Genomic DNA, 18,522 nt, shown 5'->3' on the forward strand with positions numbered 1-18,522 from the left:
CTTCCCACTGCAGACCACAGGCTGGCTGGCCGGACACAAAGCCCTACCCGGATGGCTTTCGAGCCAGAGACACTGTTGAAACACAAACGCACCCAGGCACCAGGGAAGCCACATTAACCCTGGAGCACCGAGTCCTCTTTACAGCAACCTCCAAATCCCACGGCCCCTGCAGCTGACACTAGAGTTAAGGGGTGAGGGCTGCCCCCTTTCTGCACAGGAGACCTGTCTGTGCTGGAGACAAGGTCACAAATGCCCCCAAGCAGGGTCGAGAGGGGATGAGCAGCCTCTTGGGGGCAACCCTCAAGAAAGAGAGGGGCCGTCAGCCACAGGCAGTGGGTAGCCTGCTGCGGTGTAACTCCGGAGCTGCAAGGTCTGGCTCCAGAGAGAGGAGGGGAGAAATTGTGCTGGTGAGGCAGGTGGAGGTCTGCGATTTGCAGGGTGGGACATGGAACAGCACATAGCTTCTGGCTGTCAGAGACCTTATCAAGTCTTGTGAAATCACAGCAGTCTGGCAAGAGAGCCCCTAACCCCCCACTGTCCTAGCCTCTGCTCCAGGGGAGCAGGCCCCAATGTATACGTCTACACAGCAGCGTTATTTCAGAATAACATAGTGACATTATTCCGAAATAACCTAGTGCGCGTCTACACTACAAGCCTTTATTTCAAAATAATGTTGAGCTGGAGGACTTCTTACTCCGACTCCCGGTAACCAGCACTTCCCGCAGCACAAGGGAAGTCGAAAGAAGTGTGCTCCTCCTTCGATTTCTTGCTGCGTAGACAGATCCAAAAGCCAAATTAAGCTTTTTCAACTTAAGCTACGCAACTGATGTCGCTGAAGTTGTGTAGCTGAATTCAGCTTTAGCCCTGCTGTCTAGACATACGCTAAGACTGCATGTAACGCATGGGGTGAAGAAATAACCCCATTGGTTTGGATGAAGAACCACAGGGCCCTCTGTGGAGCGTGGAGAATGACAAAGCACCTCAGGAGAAACCAAACTCCCCCCACCGGAACAGGAGGGGAGGGTGTCTCCCCACAATGCCAGCCCCCAAACTCAGCTGCACATGGGCCCAGTTTAGCAAAGCCAGGCTCTGTGCTGGGATCCACAATACAAGAATGCGTCCCTTCCACTTCCCACTGTGGCCACCTCTCCAGCTTCCATGTGTGGCTAAGCCTGAGCCACTCAGAGACTCCAGGGCTTGGCTGCATCCTGGCTGTAAGCACCTGAGCGTCTCATCCCTGGCTGCCAGCCCTCTGTCAGCCTCTGGAGTTCTCTGTGCTGTGCTGCCAGTCCCATGACACAACACTGACATCTAGGGGCACATACATTTACTAGAAACAAACCTGCCACCAAAGTCCCTCTGCGAGCCCTGGCAGGGGTGACATTGCAGCTGCCAGCAGCAGCGGATATAGGGCAGGGTGAGCGGGGCGGCCGCCCCAGGCCCTGCACTTCAACAGGCCCCACGCTAGCGCCAGCGCCAGGGGCGGACTGGCCTGGCAGGATACTGGGAATTTCCCGGTGGGCCATCCGCCAAAGGGCCGGCCGGCGGCTGCTGGAGGAGGAAGGGGGGGATTGTGGCGGGGCGCCGCAGCCCCGCACTTTTGAAATTCCCCGGCGCCAGCCAGTACGGGCCACGTGGGGCCGAGGGAGCGCACGCGCGGCATGCTGAAACGCTGCGCAACAGCTGAGGGGGGAGACGCCCGGGCGTGGCGTGGCGTGGCATGGCGTGGCGTGGCGTGGCATGATGCCACAGCCCGGGACTTTAAAACCGCGCGGCACAGCGTTGCACCGCACGGTTCGGCACGTGACCTGGAGCCTGGGCTGGGGCCGCGGCCGCCCAGCACACTGGAAGGCAGAAGGTGGATGGCAGAGGAAGGGGCTTGTGCTGAGGGGAGGGGGGCAGGTCACGAGAAGAAAGAGGAAGAGACACAAATGCCAGGGAGCCAAGTGGAGACTGAGGAAAAGGGCAGGCGGGGAGGTGTTAGGAGGAGGGGGGACAGGGTGATGCTGGGAGAGGAGAGGGTAAGGGCATTGGGGGCTAAGGGGGGAAGGGGGAGAAGGCTTGAAAGGAGGGGTGGGCGTGAGGAAGGCGGGGATGGAACAAGGCATGTGTGAGGGCACAGGGGCATGGGGGGAAAGGGGGAAGAGGGTGGTGAGGGGGTGGGCATCAGGGGAAAAAAGAGGGCGCAGGGGCAGTGAGGGAAGGGGGAGGCACCAGGAGGGGGCAGGGCTAAGGGAAGGTGCAGGTGCCAGGGGATTCTGGGGTGAAGCAGGAGGGCAGACACCTGCAGCGGAGGGACCAGCACCAGAGGAGAGAGGCAGGGCAGGTGTGTAGAGGGAGGTGTTAGGAGAGGGGAAGAGGAGGGGGTCGCTCACATGATCAGTGTGGGGCTACTGGAGGAGTGGGCACGGGGGGACACCCCTTTTTTCTGTTTTTTCTCCAAAGGGATGGCCCCACGATACTGTGCTGCCCTGAGCCCCACAAAACTCTCATCCACCCCTGGCTGCCAGTGCCTGATGGGGAGGCCAGTCCCCCACTGCCCTGATACTTGAGTGGCTATGCCCACCACTGCCAACTGGGGACGCTGTTCGGCTGCTGCAGAGCAGTAGCCCTTGGCCCTAGTTAGAGGATGGTGCGGGGCACAGGCCCTGCTCCTGGCTCAGAGTAGCTCTCTTCTGTACAGCACTGAGGGAGTCTTGGGGGGCCTGCACTTTCCATCTGAACACCAGATTGAGCTGAACAGCACAGGTCGCCCCAGGGGAACTTCCAGCCCAGCTCCTTCCGGCTTAGTGGGTGGATCCCCATTTGTTTCTGAAACATGCACCAGAAAGAAAAGGCAAAGCATGGTGGCTTTTCAGCAGGCTAGGAGGGAGCTGCTCCTCATTTACCCACAGTTTCGCATAGTGGTGTAACCCACACACCTAGCGTGGTTCACTGTCCCGTGAGCTGAGAGCCAGCTGGCTTTTAGCTCAAAGGGAAGAGGGTCCTACACTTAGCTCCAGAGATCCCAGGTTCTATTCTGCCTGGTGGCAGTTACAATGGCACTTCCTAGCCAACCCAGGAAACTGAGAGGGGCTCCGGACACAGAACACACATGATATCAAGTGTCTCGTCCTCCTGTGTACATCAGAAACTCTGGAAAGGGAGAAGAGGCAGCTGGAATGGTTCCTTACCAAATTCACTGGCACACAGATGTTCAATGATGGCATCTGACTTCATCTCATTGTCACAGGGGGGACACACAGCTGTTCCTAGCCAAGGAGAAGAGATGTGATCAGTACAGAGCACACACAAATTGGAAAGATTTGGTGCCAAACTGTTTCCATTTTCAGAGCAGTCCCTACCAGGCCCACCTGACTACAACTCTCTTTCCAGGCCCCTGAACCCAGCTCTCAGCAGACAGGTTGAGACCACCCTGCAGCACAGATTTAGCCACTGAAGGACACATTTACTGAAAAGGGGGACAGTGCTTCTGTTCTTGTTCCAGCAAACTACAGGAAAGAGACATTCTCAGAGAAGGGAAAAACACGGCCACGTGGTCTAGGTATTCGCTCAGTACGCCATTGGGGAACAAAGAATTAACCACAGCATTCTCGGAACACCTACAATGTAGCTCATCTGATGAGCCAGGTGTTTCTCCTTCTCCACCATGGGTCAGGGGAGCAATGGGCAGGGATGCATGGCACAGACCCCCCAGTGAAACTAACATGCAATCACCACTTCTATCTTTTAATTTACAAGTGACTATGATCCTTGGGGCGCTAGCCAGGGCCTCAAGTAATCCCCAGGATATTGGTTTTCAATGAGCAGTCAAGGAAGATTTCCATCCAGCCCCCAAAGGTTGATAAACCGGATGAGATGACAGAGGAAGACACAGGGCCTGACCAGTGCTTTTTCCAAGTCCTGCAGCTGCGTGTCCTGAGGACAGCTGGGAGGTCACACAACTGAATTATCCCTATTTGCATGCACTGCACTGAGGAGACGCATATTAACACACGTTAGCTGGGGACAGCTGAAGAGTTAAGCCAGTTAGCCTCTATGAAAACCACAACGTGTCCGAGCAAGGTGTTCACGACATTTTCCTAGAGAGGGCAGGAGCCCCAGGGACTCCCTGTGCAGGGTGCTGCACCAACCCACGGTAAGAGTGGGGAGAGAGCAGAGAAGTGACTCAGCCACAGTCGCACAGCATCACAGGGTAGAGATGGGAACAGAATCCATGTTCCTGAACATGTGCTCTGGACTCCCCGGCCCCCCTGCTCAGTGTCTGTATTTCAGACAGTCCCAGTGACTTTTCATGGTGTTCATTTGCGTCAGGGCTAGCCTCACTGCAAGGCTTATGGCAGCAGAAGTGCCTGGTGGAGGGAATTACCCCAGAGGCCTAGTGCATGGCAGTGGTACAAGGTGCCCAGCACACCAAGGGCCCAGAGCCAGCAGCAAAATCCTGAAAGTAACCAACCCCTCAGCCAATCTCCCGACTTAGCACATCCTCTGTGCACTCTCCACCAAGGCAGCTCACTGATTTTAAAGCTGCCTTCCCTGGCAGGAGCCCACCAGGAAGCAGAAAGTGCCAAAAGCTGTTGTTGGGCAGGGGCAAATCAAGCCAATAATGATGTATTTCAATGGAGAATGGGCTTGACAGATAAGAAGACATCTCCCTGGCTTCACAGGAAGTCCCAGCCACCATGGGAGACAGACGCTGCAGCCAGCCAATTGTTCACTGAGGGGGAATCTGGTGCCAGGCAAGTGCCGTGACAATAGAGCCTTTCCCTGTTTGCACAGAATACTTGACCTCTGAGCAGAGGCTTCATCACGCTGGAGCTGCCAGTGACCTTCTACTCTCCTGTGCCGTACACTGCCCTCAGTCCCCAGATCCCTGGGCCATGCATGCAGGCTGATGTTTGGGGGGTAGGGGGCAGACTCTGCTCCATAACTTGTGGGAGGTGCAATCCATGGGATGGAACATAGAAGCCCCTTCTGACTTCCAGCATCTGCAGAACAGTTTTAATCTGACTTTACCCACAGAAAGCAGCAGTGGCTCAAACACTAGCCCAGTCTCAGGAAACCTAGGTTCTATTCCCAGCTCTGACAGTGACCTTAGTTTTCCAGTCTGTAAAATGGGGTTAATCAGACTGCCTTCCTTTGTGAAGTGTGCTGAGGCCTGCTGCTGGTAAGAGCAAGGCATAAACAACAGTAGCAATAAGAATCCTTGGCAGTGTTCCCTCTCATCTTTTCCACCCATGGGAAGAATAACATTTTTAAGTGCACCGAGGCATGTGCCTGTGCACCACCAGCAGAAAAAAAAAAAACCTGCTATGGACACTCTGCTAATTGATTGGGCAGCATCTGGATGTGTCCTGAGCAGCAGCACACATGTCCAGCTTATGGGGAACACTGGGTAGTACCTTTACTAAGTTTCCTGCTGGCTGGACAGGGAATGCTGAGTGCTTCCAGTTGGTCAGGGGCTCCAGAAGTTACTTCACAGCATGCCCATGAGACAGGAGAACTGCCGAGGACCATGACGCCAAAACTGGACATGGGAAAGCAGCTGTTGCTTTCTGTGGCTTGAACAGCCAGCGCTGTGGGGAGGAAGGATGTGGGGGTATGTCTACACTACCACCCTCGTTCGAACTAGGGTGGTTAATGTAGTCAATCGAAGTTGCAAATGAAGCCCGGGATTTAAATATCCCGTGCTTCATTTGCATCTTGCCAGGCGCCGCCATTTTTAAATCCCCGGTAGTTCGGATTCCGTGCCCGCGGCTACACGCGGCACGGAGTAGGTAGTTCGAATTAGGCTAATTTGAACTACTGTTATTCCTCATGGAGTTTAAACGGTTAACTGATAAGCTGATGCTCATCAGTTCCTGCTTTCCTTTAAAACCTGCTAGGGAGTGTGGGTGGGCAGCCAGGAGCCTGCAGAGCTGGTGGCGGTGGTGGGAGGGGAGCCCGTATCCCACAGAACCAGCAGTGGCGATGGCAGCCCGGAGTCCACAGGGCCGGCAGCAGTGGCCAGAAGCCCAGAGTTTGAGGGGCTGGCAGTGGCTGGCAGGGCCAGCAGCCAACAGCGGCAGGGAACCCGCAGAGCCTGATTAACCATGTAACCAATGGAATTTCCATCGGTTACATGGTTAATATTTATTAACATTTTTCACCTCCTTAGTGGGGAGCCATCAGGTTTGGAAGGGTTTGATTTTTACCAGTAATATCACTAAACATTGATTTCACCATATGCAAACAAACAGACCACAAACATCGCCATCAGTAATAACTGAACTTCACAGCTAGGAAAACATTGCATGAGAACTTGTTAGTGTTTGATTGAAGACTATGTACTTGGTATATTTTTCCAAGTGACCTAGAACCATTTAACACACAAATTGTCAAAAGCTTTTACTTTATGAATCTCAACCTCCACTGTCATTAATTGGCTGACTCTCTCCACCTAAAACATTCTCACAACTGTGAAAATGTAAATAGAAACAAATCAGAGAAAAAGCCTAAAACTGTGAAAATTTAAATGATAAAAACTGAAACACTCCAAACCCTTAAAAATAACCATTGATGTTATCTGTCAATATTACATAGAAAGTGCTGAATTCTGCCCAGCCTATTTCCGAGCTATTGCTGATAATATCTGCCTCTGGGGGTTGTCACAAAGTTTCATACAAAGCCTGTAGTTCTTCCTGGGAAAAGGCTGCCATCTAAAGGCAGAGCAGTGCCACGTGGAAGTAAAGTCTTTTGAACCATCCCTTTTAACATCCTGCGTAAGACGCAATTACCAGCTTTGCATAAGCCTCCCTGCATGGACGGATGCAGAGCAGGGACTGTGTGATCCCCAGTTGGAAGGCATGAGGGACTGGAAGATGGATAGAAAGCTGGCTAGACTGTCGAGCCCAATGGGTAGCGAGTAACGGCTCGATGTCAGGTTGGCGGTCGGTTTCTAGCACAGTGCCCCAAGCATCGGTTCTAGGGCCGGTTTTATTCAACATCTTCATTAATGTCCTGGATGAGGGGATGGACCGTACCCTCAGCAAGTTTGCAGATAACACTAAGCTAGGGGGAGAGGTAAATACGTTGGAGTGCTGGGATAGGGTCCAGAGTAACCTAGACAGATGAGAGGATTGGGCCAAAAGAAATCTGATGAGGTTCAACAAGGTCAAATGTAGAGTCCTGCACTTGGGACGGAAGAATCCCAAGCATTGTTACAGGCTGGGGACCAACTGGCTAAGTAGCAGTTAAGCAGAAAAGAACCTGGGGATTACAGTGGATGAGAAGCTGGAGATGAGTCAATAGGGTACTCTTGTAGCCAAGAAGGCGAGTTAATTGATAAACTTAACAGTAACAAATCACCGGGACCAGATGGCATTCACCCAAGAGTTCTGAAAGAACTAAAATGTGAAACTGCGAAACTATTATCTATGGTTTGTAACCTATCCTTTAAATCAGCTTCTGTACCCAATGACTGCAAGATAGCTAATGTAATGCCAATATTTAAAAAGGGCTCTAGAGGCGATCTCGGCAATTACAGACCAGTAAGTCTAACGTCAGTACTGGGCAAATTAGTTGAAACAATAGTAAAAAATAAAATTGTCAGACACATAGAAGAAAATAATTTGTTGGGCACAAGTCAACATGGTTTTTGTAAAGGGAAATCATGTCTTACTAATCTATTAGGGTTCTTTGAAGGGGTCAACAAACACATGGACAAGGGGGATCCAGAAGATATAGTATACTTACATTTCCAGAAAGCCTTTGACAAGATTCCTCACCAAAGACTCTTACGTAAATTAAGCTGTCATGGGATAAGAGGGAAGATCCTTTCATGGACTGAAAACTGGTTAAAAGACAGGAAACAAAGGGTAGGAATAAATGGTAAATTGTCAGAATGGAGAGGGGTAACTAGTGTTGTTCCCCAAGGGTCAGTCCTTGGACCAATCCTATTCAACTTATTCATAAATGATCTGGAGAAAGGGGTAAACAGGAGGTAGCAAAGTTTGCAGATGATACTCATAGACTCATAGACTTTAAGGTCAGAAGGAACCATTATGATCATCTAGTCTGACCCCCTGCACAGTGCAGGCCACAGAATCTCACCCACCCCTCTTAGAATAATCCTCTCACTTATATCTCAGATATTGAAGCCTTCAAACTGCTCAAGGTAGTTAAGACCAAAGCAGACTGTGAAAAACTTTTAAAAGATCTCACCAAACTGAGTGATTGGGCAACAAAATGGCAAATTAAATTTAATGTGGATAAATGTAAAGTAATGCACATTGGAAAAAATAACCCCAGCTAAACATACAATATATTGGGGGCTAAATTAGCTACAACTACTCAGGAAAAAGATCTTGGGAGTCATCGTGGATAGTTCTCTGAAGACGTCCACGCAGTGTGCAGTGGCAGTCAAAAAAGCAAACAGGATGTTAGGAATTACAGGCAGTCCCCGGGTTACATGGATCCGACTTACATCGGATCCCTACTTACAAACGGGGTGAGGCAACCCCGCACTAGCTGCTTCCCCCCAGCAGACCAGGGAGACGCGAAGCTAGCGCCCCTCCCCCCCCCCCCAGCAAACCAGGGAGAAGTGGAGCAGCTTTTCTCAGCAGACACCTCAGCTTGAGAATAAAGGACTGTAGAAAGTGAGGTGTGAGAGAATAAAACTGAGCTCTGGAGAAATGTTTGGCTAGAGTTTCCCCTAAAATATGTACCAGTTCCGACTTACATACAAATTCAACTTAAGAACAAACTTACAGTCCCTATCTTGTACGTAACCCGAGGACTGCCTGTATTAAAAAAGAGATAGAGAATAAGACGGAGAATATCTTATTGCCCTTATATAAATCCATGGTACGCCCACATCTTGAATACTGTGTACAGATGTGGTCTCCTCATCTCAAAAAAGATATACTGGCATTAGAAAAGGTTCAGAGAAGGGCAACTAAAATGCTGAGGGGTTTGGAACAGGTCCCATAAGAGGAGAGATTAAAGAGACTGGGACTTTTCATCTTGGAAAAGAGGAGACTAAGGGGGGATATGATAGAGGTCTATAAAATCATGAGTGGTGTGGAGAAAGTGAATAAGGAAAAGTTATTTACTTGTTCCCATAGTATAAGAAGTAGGGGCCACCAAATGAAACTAATGGGCAGCAGGTTTAAAACAAATAAAAGGAAGTTCTTCACACAGCGCATAGTCAATCTGTGGAACTCCTTGCCTGAGGAGGCTGAGAAGGCTAGGACTATAACAGGGTTTAAAAGAGAAGCAGATAAATTCATGGAGGTTAAGTCCATTAACGTCTGTTAGCCAGGATGGGTAAGGAATGGTGTCCCTAGCCTCTGTTTGTCAAAGGGTGGAGATGGACGGCACGAGACAAATCGCTTGATCATTACCTGTTCGATTTGCTCCCTCTGGGACACCTGGCATTGGCCACTGTGGGCAGACAGGGTATTGGGCTGGATGGACCTTTGGTCTGACTCAGTATGGCCGTTCTTATGTTCTTATGGAATATTAGGTTGCATTGGGAGGAGCACTGCCAGCAGATCTAGAGAAGTGATTATTCTCCTTAATCTGGCACGAGTGAGGCCACATCTAGAATACTGCATGCAATTCTGGGCCATCCACTATAGAAAGAATGTGGACGCATTGGAGAGAGTCCAGTGGAGGGCAACAAAAATGATTAGGGGGCTGGAGCACTTGACCTACGAGTAGAGATTGAGGGATTTGGGCTTATCTATTCTGCAGAAGAGAAGAGTGAGGGGGGATTTGATAGCAGCCTTCAACTTCCTGAAGGGAGGTTCCAAACAGGATGAAGAGAGGCTGTTCTCAGTAGTGACAGGTGGCAGAACAAGGAGCAATGGGCTCAAGTTACAGTGTGGGAGGTCTAGGTTGGAGATTAGGAAAAACTATTTCCCTAGGAGGGTGGTGAAGCGCTGGGATGGGTTCCCTAGGGAGGTGGTGCAATCTCCATCCCTAGAGGCTTTTAAGTCTCGGCTTGACAAAGCCCTGGCTGGGATGGTTTAGTTGGGTTGGTCCTGCTTTGGGCAGGGGGCTGAACTCGATGACTCCTGCGGTTTCTTCCAGCTGAAGGATTCTAAGGAGAGCAGACAAACCATGAAACAAACAAGATGAAACATACTGCTCTTTCTGCATGGCTTTGGCTGCCAAATGCTTCTCAGCAGTCCCCACCTCCACCAGCATCACAACCCATGCCCTAGTGGTGTGGCCTAACGAGAGCTGTGCTTTCTTTTCTCTCCAATCCACACTTAATGGCCACGTCTCCTCAGACTGGGCACATACAGCCCCAACTGAGGGGAGAAGGCTGTCCCCTCTCCTCTAAAACGACCCTGTGGGAGTTCACCCTGCCTGCATATCGTCAGGCTCCTGGGGAGAAGGCAGAGACAGGGGCCCAAGAAGTGCAGGTCGAGCCACGGGGTGTGCTGTTATATGGTTACCAAATGATATTGCAACCCACAGAGAAAAGCATGTGGGGAGTGGCATGCATCTCCTCATCACAGAAATAAAAGCAGAGCTGGGACCAGAGGTCCTAGTCCCCCTGAGCCCCAGGTGTGAGGCTGCAGAGGTCACCAACCCTGTGTCACCAGCTCACCCCAGGTTAGTAACGTTTACCTGCGGGGATTGTGCAGGGATTTACATGCAAGTGTTTGAACAGCACTTGGAGATCTCTAGCTAGAAGAGGGGGGAGCTGGACATCACTGTACTGGTAGTGATTAGCTGGTGCCAGGGCTGAGCCCCGGCACCTCTGGGCCTGGCAGTACAGAGCCCCGGCATTTCTGGGCCCCGGCACCTCTGGGCCCCGGCAGTACAGAGCCCCAGCATTTCTGGGCCCTGGCATCTCTGGGCCCCGGCACCTCTGGGCTTGTCATTTCAGTTATGAATATAAAAAAATTGCTTGAGCCCCAGCCCTTCTTTCATTGCTCTGTATTAGCAATACATCTTCAGAGGCTGGAACTTGTGGGGCTCCCAGGAACGGCTCATGTGGATTCCCTGCTGCACTCCCACAATGCCTGCAGGACTTGGGTGAAACAAGTGACTTGTTATCTGGTCCAGCAGGATTCTCAGGCACTGTCTCTTTACTCTCTGGGGCGTGACATGCCCTTCAAGGACAAAGGGGACCCCTCAGAGTCCTCGCTGGGCACTCGTGAGAGCTGTCTGACTTGAACAGTCACTAGCCCCCAGGTTGCTCAGAATGTATTTAGTGACAGGACTGAGCTTTCCTCTGCAACCAACAGCCCAGGGGGACGCAGAGCAGGCTGGGGAGCAACACAACACTCAGCTCTGATGTGGGCCAACACCCAGCAGCACCAAGGCCTTCTCTGCATTCTCAAGTTACGTCGGTCTAACTTCCATCAGCATATGGCCCCCACTCTAATGACATCGCTTGTGTGCGCACACGTGGCTCCTGGAGTTGGCAATGCAAGTCCTCCCCACATACAGCGTGGGGCACTGTGGGACGGCTCCAGTAACAGTCATCATAAGCAATGCACGTCTACTCCGGTACTGTGTTGACTTAACTGTGTCAACCCTGAGTCTCCGTTGCTTGGGGAGGTGGGGTTATCAAATAAGCTAGAGAAGCACTTGTGTCAGCTGGAGCCAAATTTAAGCAAAGACACTTTCACAGCTCAGCAGCTTACGTTGACCTAGCCCTGTAGTGCAGACCTGGCCTAAAATAGCAGTCTGAGGCTGTAAGAAAATTGATGCTGGCATGGCTTCCCAGACTACACAGTGAGCTCAGACCACTGGAAGCTGGGACAAAAACTCACTTGGGCATCTTCTAGCCCGTCTGAGTTGTGCCTGGGCCGACATGCTGGTTCCTGCATTTGACAGCGTTTCTGAACAAAACCTCCGTCTGTTCCCAACCTGGTTTTCCCCTGCTGCCCATTTCCTACCGCTCGGCTTTCAAGCAGCCTTACTCCAAGGGCAGGAAGAGGAATGTGTAATGCTATATTAATCTGTGACTCCCCTGATGCATACTGTAGGCTTGCAGACTTTACCACCTCCTACTTAAGGAGAAAGGAATTCAGCAGGTCAGCTCTTTGAGAGGCAGAACCAAATTCCAGTGCTAAGGTGTTAATGGGGGAAAATGCTAAAAGAGTTGGCTTTTATTAATATGGGAGGGGGAGGAGGGAGCAGTGTTGGACTCTGACCTTATTTAAGTCAACAGGAAACAAGCCCCAGCACCTGAAATCTAAGGGGGCTCCAGTTAATTTGGATTTTTCTTTTCATTTGAAAAAACAACACCAAAAAAAAACCAACAAAAAATCCTCTACTCCCAGGAGCAGAGGAGGACTTAGTGCAGGAAAGCCCAGCTGCTACACTGTAACTCATTTACCCCAATGCCTCCCCCCACCAAGCTCCATTATCAGCCCTGGCTGGCAGCTCGGCCACTCACTCTGCCGTGGTTATTTGCAGGAGTGTGAGAGGCTGGGAATGTGCACAAGCTCAGCACCCTGCAGTATCAGGTCCCTGCACTGACTGATTTTCAGTCCAAGGTCCAACTCTTTGCCAGGGGGCTGGGTAGGAGGCATTGCTGGGTGCTGGAGTCGCCATCTATTAGGGAGGTAATTGGGATTATCTTGCAAGTTCACTCTGACTGTTAGCTGTTTGTTTCCAAAAGGAGGTGAACCAGTATCTGAGCCTTCTCTGTTTGTCAGTTAGACACAAAGAAACCCTGGGCCAGCCCCAGCTGCTGGGACTCACTCCGCTGACTTCAGTCCAGATGCAGCAAGTGAGACCCGCTAAGGAACAGGCCCTCCGACTGTTGCGAAATGTGCTCTACTTGACGCTCTTTGCCTGCTGCTAGGAATACTCACCCCACAGTCACTGGTGGGGGAATGGACAGGTATGGCACATGACAACTTTTCCTCCAAATGAACAACCAAAACCTTAACCAGGAGCAGCCAGGAAAGGAAAGGGATTTCAAGATGGCTGCATGAACTGTCCCAGCATGTGCCTTCACGTGAACACACTTTTGCACAAGCATTCAAAGACTCTTGCTTTCTGGGAATGTTCTTGCATACCAACCAACCCACTCATGTCAAACAAGAGCGTGCATGCCATTTAACAGAGGCATGGTGTAGTTAAGGCCTTCAGTACTTTCTTTGTACAACTTGCCCAATCCTAGTTACTATTTTGTGCTTCAGAGGGGTAGCCAAGTAAGTCTGTAACAGGACAAACTTAAAAAACAACAAATAGTCTGGTAACACTTTAAAGACTAACAAAACATGTAGATGGTATCATGAGCATCCGTGGGTACAACCCACTTCTTCAGATGACCAGAGTGCTTGTAAGTGAACTGTGAATGGACCATGAAGTTTTTGTGGTGGGACATTTCTCAAGTACTGACAGAACAGGGCTACGTCTACGTTATGGGCACTACAGCTTCCTACACTGATGGAAGGACTCTTTCCATCGTAATAAGTCATCCTCCTCTTAAAGAGTCAGTGGCTAGGTTGACTGGAGAATTCTTCCATCAACCTACCTTCTTCTATGGTGACCTAATCACAGCACTCAGGGCTGTAAATTTTTTTCATGCCCCGAGCACTGTAGCTAGGTTGATGTAACTTTTAAGGCAGATGACGCCTATATCCTTTCTGCAGCCCACATAAAAGATGTACAGATGCTTGAAATCAGAGTTGGCATAATTTATTGGAATGAAATTACTTTAATGATTACCATAAATAGTATTATGATGCCGAAATATTGTATCAGCAAGCAGGTCAGAAATGGTTCACGCTGCACAGAGGAGTTTTAAATTCAAAGTTTACCAGAAACTCTATTTGGATGTTTCCAAGGCTATGGCTTCACTACTACTTTTGTTGGAAAAGCATCTGTCAGTCATGGGAATGAAAAAATAATCACTCCCCTGACCGGCATCAATTACACCAACAGAAGCAGCAGTGTGGAGACACTCTCCTACCACTCAGTGGGGATGCCAACCGGAGAGCTCTCTCCCACCGGCGGAGAGCAGGTACATGGGAGACCTTCCAGTGGCACAGTCGAGACGCTGGGCAGTCTCCCCTGTAGTCACAGCCTAACCTACATGGAAAAGCTGAGTAGAGTCTGTTTGTTCAAAAAAAGCTTCTTTCCTAGCCCTTGCTAACAACACGGATTTCAAAAGAAGCTGAGAAGTACATAGGCCATACTGACCCAAAGTGATGGGTGTCTGAACTGATGGGGGTTACGTGGGGAAAGTACTGCATTGAGAATTTCAAGAGGCACAGAACAAGTCGTCCTATGTCTCCAGAAGATGAGAATTTAGCTTTGCTGAGTTGCTGTAGCCAGTGATTTCACAGCCTACCTTCAAAATAAAGGACTTTCTGAAGTGACAAAATTGGGACAAAACCAGAAAATCAGAGACTGTGATCCATAAATCCCTGCTGTTTCCCCATCGCCTGCCCCTCAAACTCAATCCTGAGGTGGGACTCTTGGCACACCTGGGAACTCACTTGTGCTGGCCAGTTTGCTTCAGCTGTGGGTAGACTGGTGGGTTCCATATGGTGATGTGATGTGATTGCAGAATAAGCTCCTCTTCTCCCACCCTGCCAAACCATTTTCTGGCCTGGTTGGCCCTGGCAGTGCATGTCACACCCCCTTGCTGCTGTCTGGCCAGGCTGTGCCGGCCCAGCCGCAGCGTGGGACTCCTGAGAGATGGGGGTCTTGCCCAAGGCTCCGTGTCACACATTGGCACCCAGTCAGGTTTGCAAGCCAAACACAGCATTACTCTGGGCTCAGATGCTTTAATTCACTGCAGCAGGGGCTAGCCAGGTCCCTGATCTCAAGGAGTTTCCCTCCCTTCTGCCAAGGAAGGTGCAGGAGATGGGAAACACTGAGGAAGCCCCAGCATTTGGATGCAGATGGAGAAACGGATCAGTCCCATCCCTGCTGAATGCAAGCACCAGAATTTTTACTCTTTTCTCAAGCTGAGCAGCCCTCATGTTTGGCTGTGAATAGACAGGGAGAAAGCGCCTTCTACCCCTCTCACATACACTCTATTCAGTACTGAGAATTAACCAAGCTATGCCTCTCTGTCTCTCCAAGTGCTCTGTTACAGAACTGAGGAGGTTACTCCTTGCTGCAGACTGCATTCACTTCCTGCCCAAGAGAGTGGAAATTCAATGATAACTGGGGATTCTGAGCAATACAGATTCTGGTGAGAAAAGTGGCATACTATTACATAACTAGCGATGAGCGGCAAAACCCAGGCCGGTTGGGCAAGGACTCTATGCACACAGCAGAATACGAAAGTGCTTTGTTTGCCAAAGGTAACGCACTTGCGCAGCATTAGCGAATAGCAAATTTATCTTCAGATGAATCCCAGACACACGAGGTATAAAATAAAATCACTGGAATCATTCCCCTAGCTATAGAAAACTCCCTCCAACGAAACTCAGGAAAACTAAGTGAGCCTGTCCCTTCTAAGTGAAGCCAGAGGCCCCAGAAGAAGAGAACAGCAACCTCCTTTTAAATACTTTCTCTTCGCTTTTTTTTTTTTTCCTCCTTTCTGGCCAACCTTTGAAATACTTTTAGGACCAGGATCGGAGAGCTAAACACAGGTCCTGTATTTGTTTTAAAGGTTTTAAGCAGCAAACCAAAGTTTAGTGCAGTGCAAACCATGCAAGCCCATGTAAATAACGAACAGATCTGAGATCCAATAAACAACAAGCAGTTTGCATCTGCTTTGCACAAACAACCTGGAAGTGTTTACTTACAATGAAATTCTTGATAAAAATGTTTCCCCATACAAAACTCCAGCCCCCAGTCCAGGTTTATAGCCCTTACCTGAAATGAACAGGGTTTGTTTTACTAAAATACATGTAACCTGCTGCACTCGGGCTGCTCTGTGGAATGACTGAACAAGCCCTGCAGCCTCCAACTTCAGCGCTGCTAGGAAAGCAACGTGTTCCCGAGAGGTTTCTGTTCACTACTTCCCCGGGCTAGCACAGGGCTACAAGTGTGGCCGGTGCTGTTGCTATAAAACGATCCTCTGAGACGAAGGAATGGGAAGAAAGGTCCGTTAGGACAGAGGCAGCAGCAGTCCCTTTCGCGTTACTGTCAATAGTGGTGGACAGGTCCCATTTATCAAAACTGGGCTCCAGCCTAGCAGGCTCAGAAGAGCAGGCAGGGAGCCCAGCCCTGAGGAGAACGTGTTCATGCTTAGACGCTGCCAATGTCTCAGCTTGTGACCTTCAACAGAACACTTGCTCCAGAAAGGGGGGGAATCAGAGAGCAGTGGCTAGCAAAGTAGCAGCTGGGGAAAGTTCTAAAGGGAGATGCCCCTTCACAGACCCCTCTGCGGCAGGAGGAGAGGCTGCTACCGAGGTGCAGAGTTCAGGTGACTCTTGCTACTCTTGCTATCAGCTCTGGAGGGATTTCTTCTTTGGACTGGAGATTTCAGGCCAGCCTCTGCTCTGCTAGGATGGGGGAAGACCAGGGGTTAGTAAGAACAGGGCCAGCACTGAGGAGACCTACCTTGGGGTTTGGAAGCCTCCGTGGCGTTGGGAGTGGTCATCGCAATGCAGACGTCGTCCTGGGGGAACTGGTCGCACTTGAGCATTTCTGGCCAGTAGAAGCCAAAGAACTGCATGACGGGCTCGCAGGAGTCACGCACGGCCTCGCAGAGCCAGCGGCAGGGATAGATGGGCCGGTCCAGGCACACCGGGGCAAACAGGGAGCAGAGGAAGACCTGGGTGCCAATGTGGCAGTTCTTGTTGAGCAAGGGCACCCAGCTACTGGCCTGCTGTTTCACCTCAGCCATGGTCTCATGGTCCAGCAGGTTGGGCAGGACCATTTTGTCATAGCCCACGCTGTGGCAGAGGCGCAGGTCCGCAGGGATGGCCACGCACTGCGGGGGTTTGGTGTAAAACCGGCCACTCTGGTAAGAGCCTATGTCAGACTGGAAACTCACATAGTCGTATTCATTGGCATTACTGCAAGCAAGGAGTCCGGCCGCCAAGACCAGCAGGGCCCCGGCTCCCCTCCAGCTGGGGCCTCCTGAACTCTGGACTCTGCCCATCCTTTCAGCTGAATGCAATCACGTTGCTGAGCTTTCTGCTTCCCTTCCCCTCCTGGAGGTCTGCACGGCAATCTTCCCGGTGCACGAGAGGTCTGCCCTCCGTCGCTCGCCGGGGAGCGTGCCTGAGCAAAGGCAGCAGCCCGCTGGTTACGCCTGGAGCACTTACTCCGCAGGCAGCAGGACTGGGACTGGCCAGAGCTCTTCTCCGAGCGAGTTTCTGAGCCTCACACGCCAGCCAATCAGCGCCACGCTGCCCCTAGTGCACTCATTTACAAGTGTCAGTCACGGGCTCGGTTAGCCAATCGTGTCCCTAGCTCGAGCTCCTGTGGCTAGAAGCTGGATACAGGTCAACTCCCCTTAAAACTGCACAGAACGAGCCGCATCTTCCCTGCGCAAAGAGCAAACCTCTCGGATGCCCGCTGCTGAGCGAGCTCTCGCTTTCCCTCCGCAGCCGCGCACGCCGACTCACGAATCAACCGAGGCTGACTTCCTGGCAGCTCCGGGCTAGGTGTTCTGCACGCTGGGAAACCTGCAGAGCACAAGTCCAGCAACTTTTTGCTTCTCATAGAGTCTTTGCTGCCAAGTGGAGGAGATCTGCAGGCAGAGCTTTCTGAGTTCAGCAGCCCAGAGAACAGCCCACCTGCTCCTGCAGTGTAAACTAGCACTGAGCTCCTTGCTGGCTTCCCCAAATGATCCCTCTGGGACACACGCGTACCCACACTTCAATAACTAGCTGAGGCTGTTCACCTTGACAGGCTCAGTAAATTGTCCCACACTGTGGTGCAGGGAAGCGTTATTCCCCTGTTGCTGGTAGATGAAAACTCCCCTCTCAGGACAGAAATCGTTTTGGGGAAGCGGATTGCCAGAGGGTTTCAAAAGGCTGCAGTCATGGATGGGAAAGGGGAAATGCCTTCTTGGGAAGCTCTGCACATTCCAGCTGGGTTCACATGCCCTGGGCATGGCTTTGAGGAATAAAGAATTCCAAACCATTATCTGTTTCACAGCAATTTCCTTTGCCCCCTGCCCGCAAATGGCTGCACATGCTGTGGTTCCTGTGCAGGACTAGTTTTATATTTGCCAGCCAGCTCCAGAGCAAGCCAGGGTCAGAATCGGAAGGGCCAGTCAGAGGTATTAATTTGTATGAGACTTTATTTTAACTCTGCCAAACTGCACTATATTCACTGAGGCTGTGTCTAGACTACATCCCTCTTTCGACAGAGGGATGTAAATTAGACACGTTGAAATGGCAAATGAAGCGGGGATTTAAATATCCCACGCTTCATTTGCATAATCATGTCATGACACTTTTGAAAAAGCGCCATTTCGAAAGTAAAACAGTGGTGTTCATTAGACACGGTTCTTTCGAAAACGGCAGGCTTTTTCGAAAGAGCCTGTAAACCTAATTTTTTGAGTACAGGATCTTTCGAAAAAGCCTGCTGTTTTCGAAAGAACTGCATCTAGACCACAGTTGTACTTTCAAAATGGCACCTTTTTCG

General features: G+C 50.7%; 1 protein-coding gene across 3 annotated transcripts in view; it reads right to left on the reverse strand.

The window, feature by feature from the left end:
• The window catches only part of LOC102452957 (secreted frizzled-related protein 1), a 270,863-nt gene extending 253,387 nt beyond the window's left edge, over positions 1-17,476 (reverse strand). The window contains exons 1-2 of one of the 3 annotated variants that reach the window (XM_075910928.1): positions 16,483-17,476; positions 3,174-3,251 (exon numbers count right to left, since the gene is read on the reverse strand). In XM_075910928.1, coding sequence (XP_075767043.1) covers positions 3,174-3,251; positions 16,483-17,026 — 622 coding nt within the window. In that variant the 5' untranslated portion in view covers positions 17,027-17,476. The remainder of the gene's footprint in view (positions 1-3,173; positions 3,252-16,482) is intronic. The other 2 variants (XM_006113247.4, XM_006113248.4) reach the window with 2 other exon arrangements.
• Positions 17,477-18,522: the final 1,046 nt, after the last annotated feature.

The sequence above is a fragment of the Pelodiscus sinensis genome, chromosome 28 (assembly GCF_049634645.1).
Source record: "Pelodiscus sinensis isolate JC-2024 chromosome 28, ASM4963464v1, whole genome shotgun sequence".
Taxonomy (NCBI): Eukaryota; Metazoa; Chordata; order Testudines; family Trionychidae; genus Pelodiscus; species Pelodiscus sinensis.